Source organism: Barbus barbus (genome assembly GCF_936440315.1).
Source record: "Barbus barbus genome assembly, chromosome: 44".
Classification (NCBI taxonomy): domain Eukaryota; kingdom Metazoa; phylum Chordata; class Actinopteri; order Cypriniformes; family Cyprinidae; genus Barbus; species Barbus barbus.
This window is the reverse complement of record NC_136722.1, coordinates 16,753,750-16,764,570: the sequence shown is the minus strand read 5'-3', so window position 1 is coordinate 16,764,570 and position 10,821 is coordinate 16,753,750. Positions and strand designations below refer to the sequence as shown.

At 36.1% G+C, this 10,821-nt stretch overlaps 2 protein-coding genes across 2 annotated transcripts; one reads left to right on the top strand and one right to left on the bottom strand.

The window, feature by feature from the left end:
* Positions 1–1,180: 1,180 nt before the first annotated feature.
* On the top strand, positions 1,181–4,092 carry lyz (lysozyme). Its single transcript, XM_079406803.1, has 4 exons — positions 1,181–1,374; positions 1,481–1,636; positions 1,879–1,954; positions 2,137–4,092. The coding sequence occupies exons 1-4, from the start codon at positions 1,239–1,241 to the stop codon at positions 2,204–2,206; spliced, it is 438 nt and encodes a 145-aa protein (XP_079262929.1). The 5' UTR covers positions 1,181–1,238; the 3' UTR covers positions 2,207–4,092.
* Positions 4,093–4,119: 27 nt separating this feature from the next.
* On the bottom strand, positions 4,120–10,530 carry LOC306863458 (chondrolectin). The gene is made up of 7 exons (XM_079406801.1): positions 10,148–10,530; positions 8,269–8,614; positions 8,025–8,182; positions 7,861–7,911; positions 7,689–7,775; positions 6,427–6,523; positions 4,120–5,274 (listed from the first exon to the last, which is right to left on the bottom strand). The coding sequence occupies exons 1-7, from the start codon at positions 10,221–10,223 to the stop codon at positions 5,190–5,192; spliced, it is 900 nt and encodes a 299-aa protein (XP_079262927.1). The 5' UTR covers positions 10,224–10,530; the 3' UTR covers positions 4,120–5,189.
* Positions 10,531–10,821: the final 291 nt, after the last annotated feature.

Genomic DNA, 10,821 nt, shown 5'->3' with positions numbered 1-10,821 from the left:
TGACCCATACTTGGAATTTGTGCTCTGCATTTAACCCGTCCAAGTGCACACACAGTAGTGAACATACACCTGGAGCAGTGGGCAGCCAATGATGGAATGGTTAAATAAAAAAGTGACAAATGGAACACAAACAGATTTTGAAATATTCTAGCAAATTGTGGGGGTTGTTTTGAATGTATTTTCCATTTTATATTTTAGAATTTATTAATTTAATGATATAATTATAATAATTATTGTAATTTTTATTAATAACAATATTTTTGCCACTTAAGCAATAATAAAAATGTTTAATGTCATGCATAAGCACACAGACATGCTAATTTACAATGTTTACAAACTTGAGTTTCAAGATATCTTACATATGTGTGCTGTTTAAATAGGGCTGTCTGTTTTGACTGAATCACTTTTCTTTCAGCTGATGTCAGATCAGAGTTTGATATTTTTGACACTTTTGATACTCTTTTGTCAGTGTTTTACAAGAAGTAGAATATGCATATGGAAAGTACACCTGCAATATGATCAATAATAATAAGCAAGCATCAGGTCTTCCCTTCTAAGGGCTGTTGGTGGTTATGCACAGCGGCCATTTGAGCTGGTTGTTGACACATTCTCATCTTCTCCATTTCCTTTGCTGTTATTGTCAGTTAATTTCACATTAGGTTGCATTATGGAGCCGTTTTTTCACAACAGCTTTCCACATTGTAACTGTCTCCACATCTTTCCTCAAGTCATTTCAGGATGTTTGGGTGACAAATAAAAACACTTGTAAATTCGATCACCATGACCATAGTTTTAATTTTGTTGTTATATTTGTTTTTAAGGCATATTACAGCTTGTATGGAAATTTCTGAATAAAAAAAAATAAAAATAAAAGCAATATATATATTTTTGTTTTTTTAATGTTCTTATATGCTGCTCTCATTAGCTACATTATGACTGGGTTTCCCCAGTATTGCATAGTCCGTCTTATGTCTGATCTAAATCTTTTCCAGTTCCTCTGCACATAAAAAAAAGATCATTTTTGGTTCTAGAAGTAAAAATAGAACAGCCCACAGTCAGTTATTGCCTCAACAGTCATATCTGAAGCAACTGCAAACTACATGCTCTTGTGAAAAATTGGTTGCGACACAAACCTTTCATTTGACCTATAAATAATCCCACTCTACAGCTTCCACCCTCCATCTGAACTACTCTTCAGATAGCAGGTATTGACTGATTTTCTGAGAAGCAGTGCAGATATGAAGGTGGCGATTGCAGTCTTGTGTCTGATGTGGCTGTGCTCGTGTGAGAGCCGCAGGCTGGGTCGCTGTGATGTTGTCCGTATCTTCAAGCAAGAGGGACTCGATGGCTTTGAGGGATTCTCGCTTGGCAACTGTGGGTACTTTATTTGTAATTTCAGTACTGACTTGCAATGTTTAGCAAATCTGAACTGGTCATGATGTATTTTATTCCCTTTGGATTTTGAACTTAATTTCAACAGATGTGTGCACGGCCTACTGGGAAAGCAGGTATAAGACCCAAAGAGTGCGTTCAGCTGATACCGGGAAAGACTATGGGATCTTCCAGATAAACAGTTTCAAATGGTGCAATGACGGCACTCCAGGTGGAACGAACAAGTGCAACGTTCCCTGTTCAGGTACTTTTATTACCTTTAAATGGATTTCATGTGACCAAAAAACATACTGAACACTTTGTATTAAAATGGACTAGGCCTAGTAGTTAAAAATGGACAAACATTATTTGGATGTTGCTGCCTGTAATTTTGTAAAACATACAGTGGGGGTCAAAAAATCAAGGACTTTTTGACTCCACTGTATCTGTGCTTTAAACTTTGATCTTTTATTTTTGTTTATACACGTTTCCCATCGATTCCCATAGATTTGCTTCAGGATGATCTGAAAGCTTCAATTGAATGTGCAAAGCTCATTGTGAAAACTGAAGGACTGAAATCATGGCAAGTACTCATTATATATATTATTGCGCACAACTGACAAAGCTTATTTGTCACATTAACAAAGGTTGTTTGTCCCTTTAGAAACTTGGCCTCAAGCTATGTCTAGCACTGCATTATATCTAGTGTATTGATCTGTTGTGCATGTGCATTTTTGATGGTAATGTTGATCTTTGTGTCTGCAGGGACACCTGGGATAGTTACTGTAAGGGGCGTAAGATGACACGCTGGGTGAAAAGTTGTGAGGCGCACTAATAAGGCCTTGATTGCCTGCAGGAGGTTTAATTATCTATAATGCCCTCAGATTATGTGCTAATGCATTTAAACTCTTGGTTGATGTGACTTTTAAAACTAAAAGACATTGTCATTATTAACATTTGTAACCTTGATCTTGAGATGTATATTAAAACATCTTCCCAAATTGTTTATCATTTGTGCTTTGCAGTGCTTTTCAATCTCACATTTGGCTAAAGCTTCTGCAGCAGCAAATTGTGACAGTGTGTTTTATACTAGATAGTAGCAGTGGGTTTTTATTTAAAATGCTTTTATCAAAAATGGAATAATCTGTCATTGAAAATCCGAATTGATTGAACAGTACTCTGAATATTGGACACGTCTCCCTCAACGTCTATGCTCATTATGTGTCTTATATACAATTTCAGGTAAATTAAATAAAACTATATGAACTGCGGACACATCCATATCACTGTAAAAATAAATCTGTGAAATTCATTATCAAAAAAAATTGCAGCTGTATTTGCCAGAACCTTACCATAAAAAATCGGTAGAATTTTGAGTTTTAGAGATTGAACTTCAACTGAGACCAAATTTATGGTTTAAAAAAAACACACAGCCTATTTCATTAACTGATATAATATTTATAAACTTTACAAATTTTGTACCTTTTATAAAAATACAAAAACAAAACAGGTGGTAATTGAGAAAGCCTTGTAGAAACTAAACAAATCTTATGGTTTTTCACTGCAAACCAAGGTATGATGTTGTTTTTCACAACACCAAAATGCTATATTAATATTAATTTAGAAACGTAAGATGTAACATAAACCTATAATGTACATAACTAAACTGAAAAATCTAAGAATGGTTTTTCACCATAAACTAAGATGACCAAAAACTAAATTTAACAGTATTTTACTGTAAAAATATTAGTATTTCCAGTTTACTAAGCCTTTTATTGTTTTTTTTTACCAAAGCATTTTTACACTTTAACATTAAATTGATTAATGATGTCCATCCATCATCACAAAGATTTAAAACTCCACTTGAGTGCAATTACAAACACTGATTATCATTGCCATAACCCAATTGATTAGAATTGAATGTCTTTGACATTTAGAAGACGGCTGATATCCAGCTTGCAGGATGGGATGAGGGTGAACCTCCCTATTTCCATCATAACCTAACCATATTCCAGTTCTTACAGAGCGATGAAGAGCTGTTTGGATCTTGGCCGGGGGGAGAATGAGATGCTTGTGTTGTATCTCTAATAGGCTAAAATCACCCCCCTCTCCAGATGGGAAAGGGTTTGTTTCTTTAATTCTACCCTGTGCCTCCAGAGTAGTGATTACAGTCATATCTATAATTACCAGATCCTGAGTGTGTGACGTGGGTTCTCCTGTCGAAGCAGAGGACTGATTAGTTTAATTGGCTCCGTAATTAGCAGTGTGCTTTAAAGTCTATGCTGTCACTAATTGCAGACCAGGGTAAATCGCATACAAAGTACCACATCTTTTTGGTGTTAATGCGGTCCAGTTCATTTGTCTTATGCCTGGCTCTAACTCTGCCTGCCAGCTGGACCCCCTGAAAGCTTTCTGATCTCCGCGTCTATTTAAATTCATGGCCACAACCGTGTTTCTCATAAACAAATACAAATGGTGTAATTGCCAGGAGGAAATTTGTAGAAATGAGTTTTGATCTGTGTGTGTAATGTATTTTTTCTTGCGAAAGAAACTTGCAGAGATAAGGATGTTAATTCTTTGTATGTGAATACAAGATAATGCTATTAATATTCAATATCTGCTAATCACATTGAGTTTTTTATAGATAAGAACCTATATACTGCTTTTGTTTTGTTCCGTGATGAATCACAAAACAGATTTCAAAATAAATCCAGTAACTCAAAAGATTCTGAGTTTTTGTTTTTGTTTGTGATTTAAGCATTTATGTGGCATGATTTTAGAGCCATAAAAACATACTGAAACATCTTCGCAATTAAATATTTTTAATCTATTTGTACACGTCCAATTCCTGTCTCAAAAATATAAAAAAGTATTAACAGCACATTTTAAATTCAAACACACAGTATTACCCACGCTCACAGAAACACATATTCCTGTACAACCAGACATCTGACTAATTTTGGTATCTGATACAATATCACTATGATGCAAACCAGTTTAATACTTTTTAGCATTGATATTTTCTATATGCAGTATTGTAAAAGGGGATGATAAAATATTCACATGCAAAAAACTGTATATATAACAGTGGCAGCTCATAGCAGCTTTGCGGTCACATCATACAAAAATATGTACATTTTTATGAATTCATCTTTTTTCTTTATAACAACATCCTCATAAGCTGCAGAGCAGAACAGTCACTTATATAAGCCAATGATTCCGGTCATTTAAAGAATGATTGCATATGTTTCAAAATAAATCTTTTGCTACCAAATTATTAATTGTGTGCACATACATTGGCAATGCATGAGAAATTTTTGTTATTAAATAGGCCTCTCATTTCTTGAATGAGATACATTACTCTAATTCTCCAAAAACCTATGAGGCCATCTTTTCATGCTCTTTTAGTGATTAATTTCTTTACTGTGACACTAGCATCAGTTTGAGTGATTCTATTCGCTGTCACAAGGGACTCTTAATTCCTCTTTTTATGTGGTTCCCACTTGTACTTGCTTTAATTACAGTAAATTAATTGCTCACTTTGTTTGGTGCCAATTAGTATTCACCCTCTCTAAGCAGCCGTCAGTACCTTCAGGTCAGACTATCTGACAAGAAAAAAGAAATGGAGAAGAAGGTCATGGGAGTGAGCAGTAAACTTGTAGACTTAAGAACTTTGTGAGAGCACAACATTTGTACAGAAATGCGATATGAATGTAACTTGTAGCTAGTATTATTAAATCATACACTAAACTAACCACCAGACGAGAATGTTGCTGATCAAGAATGACAAAGCCAGAGAAATGGAGCTGTTTGAATCTTTAAACCTCCATGCCACTGTCTATCTTTGGCGTCTTGGAGATCCAGAGAGTTGATTGGTTAATGCTCGTTTTGGTCCGTGGTTTACTGTTAAGAAAATAAATTTGTATTAAACAAAATTAAATTATTCATAAAATTTATTTAATTAATAAAAAGAAAATCCTACAGTTTTGGAATGATACGAGGATGAGTTGATGACAAAATGTTCATTTTTTAATGAAATATGCACCCTCTATGGGTAGATGTGTTAATATATAATGTTATTTTGTAATCTGTTAATATCTAACATATGTATTGTTTGTCTGTGCATTGTGAATCAGGCCCGTTTTCCCCGTATGAATCTCCATGTCTCTAAAGTTTAATAGCACAATGCATGGAAGATCGGATATTTAAAGGAATACACAGTAAGCGAACCGAAGCAAAGCAGCTGTTATGTGACTCCTCCTGGTCTTATGATGGTATTTAATCATGAAAACAAATAGCAAACATCGTAAAACAGAGAAGCATCATCTGTTAAGGAGTTGAGACGTTCATCCAAAAGCTTTGAACTCGCTCCAGAAAGCCTTTTACCGTATAGAGCGCACTCAGACGTTGCCAGTGATAAAATGTATTGTCTGAGGATCCCCTCGTCTGCCACAGTGATCGGAAATATGTTAAAAAGACATCACTCTGTGGGAGCGTCAGCTGTATAAACATAATAAATTACACAAATAAGCCACTATATAATGTCCTGTCAAGCACGGGCCGAGGGTTAAAGGGAGATGAACTGTGTTTCATGCTCTATGTTGAGGGGCGGGAGCGGAGGACGGGAACCGCTTGCTTCAGCAGTTCCCTACCGATCGGGATATTGATGGGAATAGAAGACGAGTTGGACTCTGTCTCCTATGCAGTGTGACGTAATGTGTCAGGCAAACCCCTCCCCCCTTTAAATATGCCAAATATGCACTATAATAGCAGTGTTGATGGTGATTAGTTTGGGCTGAGCTGTTTTGCCAGGCACAGTTATAAACAGCTGAATCTAATTAATCACGGTAAAACCTCTGGGTTAGAGAGAAAAACGAAGGATGGTGTCAGATCTCGGCTAGTGAGCTGAAAACCTGATTAATCAAGACGCAAAGGCTGTTAGTGAGACACTGACTTCCTGATGTGTCGCAGTATTTGGATGATACTGTGCATAATAGGACAGCGCATTAGCATTAGTCTGACAGCGTTTACAGTGATTTGATCTTAATGGCTCACCTCTTGCTCAACATCTGGAAACAGCACGTTCCTGAAGCCACCAGGATCAGCAAGAGGAGAGGGATGGTAGGGATAATCACGTAGATTAGCAACATACCTGGGAAAGAAAAAAAAAACACTCTTTGACTTCCATTCTCATACAAGCATTTATTTTGAGTTGAATTCTGGGTTCAATATGAGTACAACTCAATAGAGAGCGTTTGTGGTTTAATGTTGACTACTGCAAAAATATCATTTTCACTCACCTTTTTTTCTGAAAAATACAAAACAAATCAAGGGTTACAGTGAGGTAACAGAAGTGAATGGGGCCATTTTTTTAGAAGATTTAAAAGCAGAAATATGAAGCTTATACTTATAAAAGCACTTACAAACAGTCACCGTTCAAAAGTTTGGAATCTGTAATTTTTTAGAATTTGAAAGTAGTCTCTTTCTAACCATGCTAACCATGGTAGTCTTTATTTGACCAAAAATACAGTAAAAATAGTAATACTGTGAAATATTATTACAATTTAACATAATGTTTTTTTATTATTAGTTTAAAGTGTAATTTATTCCTGTGATGGCATAAGTGAATTTTCAGCAGCCATTACTCCAGCCTTCAGTGTCACATTAAAATTGGAGAACAAATAATATTTCTTCTTATTATGAATGTTTTTCATTATTATCAATATTTTGTGGAAACTGTGATATATGTTTATAATTCTTTGATTATTAGAAAGTCCAAAAACAGCAATTATTTGAAATAGAAATCTTTTGTAACATTAGAAATGTCACTTTTGATCAATTTAATGTGTCCTTGCTGAATAAAAAAGGTATTTACTTATTTATTTTATATATCTGACCCCAAACTTATTAATGGGACTATAAATAAATATTCTGTTAAAACTTGTGTTATAATTTTTTGTTTAATTAAACTTTTTAATAAATTGTTTTTATAGTTGATTTTAGGGTTTAGCGTGGCATTTTGCTGCCATGGCAATGAAGTAACTTTGCACAGAAAAGCATTTTAAAATCTAACATCTAACATCCATATAGTTTAAGTCTTCTATTGATAAAAGTATTTTAAAATTGAAACATTGGGCTCATTCACCTACATTTTATAGCCACTGATTTTTATTTTTTTTATTTTTTTTTTTAAAGGAGAGAAAGAACAAATTGAAAATTTCTGTGGTGATCAACATTATACCACAAATGCTGAGCTTAACTGAACTTTATTGAACTTTGCTGAATATTGATTTAAATAATTTAAAATCTAATGTTACTTGAGGGCCCTGGCATTATAAGTAGAGGGTTCTCATCCTGATCGACAGGAGATGTTCTCTTCTCCTCTTGTTCTTCTGAGGAAAGATCTGGAGAGCACATTAACAGATTAGTGTCAACACATCTGTAACTCTTCAAGTCAAATAATGACGGATTTGACACCTGGCTGCTTACCAACATCAGGCCCTCCAGGCGTGTCGCTCTGCACTTTTACCAGGTAACTTTCTGCTCAGAACAAAACAAACATTGTAAGCTAAACCACTTTAGTAGGGTGAATTCAGGTTAATCAGGTCACTTTTGACAGTCATATAAAAAAGTTCACAATGCAAATCACCTACCTGGTTCATACTTGCAGATGAAATTGTGCTTCATATTGCACCTATCATCATTCCACTGGTAAAGATACGGCCCGCCAGGCCCAGCGAGAGCTGTAGGCTGGTGATACATCACCACGCAAGCTTCTCCTCCACAGGATGGTTCATCAGCATACCAGTTTCTGTAGTACAAAAGTGCTAATTTTAATGACTGTTTACCTGAGTTAAATCTCTGCATTGAAAAGGCCTCAGAACAGTCACATCTCACCTAAACTGTGAGACACTTCCATCTGTCCACTTGTACAGGTTAGGACATGAGGCGAAGCTGCCAGGCTCCTGTGCGGTCTCGTCCTCCACGCGTGTCAGCCCGATCCAGAAGTCTCCGTCTGTGATGCCCGACCCGCTGGTAGCACCAGTAGAAGTGGAGGCGCTGAGTTCCTGCAGAAGATATTCAATGTGCTTCTGCTCTGCAGTGTTCTCAATGCTCAGCAACGAACCGCCATCCATGTCACACGCATGCTGAGCCTCCCAGAATGCAACACGACTCGACACGTCCCTGAAGTAAGCGATCTTATAGCACGGCTGTTCGGGACTGCCCTGACACACTGTCTGACCTGAATGAAGACACAAAATGAATACAGTATTTTTAGCAATTTCTTGTTCTGCATAACATTTTCTCCAGTAGATAGATAGATAAGATATAGATAGATAGAGATAGATAGATAGATAGATAGATAGATAGATAGATAGATAGATAGATAGATAGATAGATAGATAGATAGATAGATAGATAGATAGATAGATAGATAGATAGATAGATATTTGGATGTTTAAAGGATGCTCATTTAAAGGCTTGCAAGCTAAGAGGGGAAAATGCATGCAATTATTAAATCATAAACAAAAGCACTTATATTATAGAAAACACTTAAGATACACTGATAGGCCCAGCAAAGATAACTGTGATTAATACACAGACTGTTAAAAGACTAATAATAACATTAGCTCTCTGCCCGGGAGGTACTTTAAATAATTGCTTGGTCCAGATCTGCTATATCATCAATCTGAGCACAGTAATGGGCCAGGTTTAACTGGGGGAAAACTGGACTCAGCATTTTCTCTACCAATTTCCTTTGCTTTCTTCCTCAATTCCTGTCTGTGTAGCACAGTTTTACTCCTTCCAGCATGGAATGTTCTGGCAGTTCCGTTCTTCAAAACTGCCACTTTCTTTTCACCTTTGTTAAACCCTGATCTCATCTCAAAGAACTGCTCAACCGATTTCAATTCCCCTTGGTGCATCCGTTTAGTTTACACATGTATGACAAACCTATTTTTATCCTTAACAGTCTCTCTCATTGTTTTTTTCACAGTCATTTTCTTTTTTTCATCCCATTGCTTTATTAAGACAGGTTGGAGACAAGCTTCAAGAATGACCTTCAAGACAAATCATCTTTGGGGAAGAGAAAGCTATGAGCTGATCTGTAAGATTTTATAACAGAACATTTTTTGAGAGATAGGCCTACGTTAATTATAAAATAAAGTAGTAGAAGTGAATAAGAATGAACATTTAAAAGTATTATGAAAAATTATGGAATTTTGTGGCTGCCGCACAGAAAATCAATTTGAGAAATTATATAGATGAAAAAAATGCATAGATTTTATCAAAATTTCTTAAAGTAAATATAACTTTTTTTTTAAAACACACTAATAATTCTAATACAGTCTATTCGTGTGACAGTGGGTTTAAAGTAATACTTAAAGGGAGAGTTCATCCAAAATGAAAATGTCATCATTTACTCATCCTGATCCTTGTTCCAAACATGTATGACTGTGAAGTTATGATGTTAGAATGGCAGTTTTGGTCACCCTCTTTACATACATTTTCTAAAGTGAAAATGTATGGTGACTGAGGATGTCATTCTGCTTAACTTTTCCTTTCAGCCTAACAAAGTCATTCAGACAATCTGTTTGAGAAAATCTGAGGATTATTAAATGATATTTTTGGCTGGACTATCCCTTTAAAATTGACTAATAGCTATCCTTCGAGCACAAGTAACTGAATATTTTGATACATTTATCCTGCCTGGTTTAAATTCTGAAAGAAATTATATGAATGAAAATAGCATCGTACTAAATCAACTGAAACTTACCACTCACAACTCTCGCGCCATGGCTGCACAAGACCAGGAAATTCAAAGCACAAAGGATTCCGACTGCCGCGCGCATCCTCGCGTGTTTCTCTTGAGTAGATGATGGAGGGAACTTCAAACAGACTTGTTCCAGTCAGGTCAGGCGCCTTTTTTAACGTTTATTGGAAGAGTCTCTTCTTCATAGGGTTCAAAGACATGATTTCCACCGAGCTGGTCTGACACTCTGAAAAGCCCCTCTGAATTCTGGAGAGAGAGAGAGTGACACGCGCCTCCACTCGCGAGCGCGTGGCTGGCTGGGCTGTACTGCAGGTAATCGAACAGGGCGCAGATGTTCATCACCTCCTTTATTAAGTGAAACACGTCTCAGGGTCGACACGCGTTCTCTAGTTATAAGGTGGATGATGGGGAAGATCACAAACACATAGTTTTAGTGTATAAATGATTTAAGCGTGATTGGGTCAATGGTTGAGGTGAAAACACCTTTGAATAATATGCATCCAATTTAGAGAACCAAAAAGACGCAGCCGAATTATTATGTCTCCGTTCATAGGGTTGAAACAAAATTGATGATATACAGAGTACAGACCTGGAGATTGCATGTCAAATTTGTCAGTAGGCTATAATACAATCATGCTGCAGTATAAACAGATGGATTTGAATCAATTTCATTTATG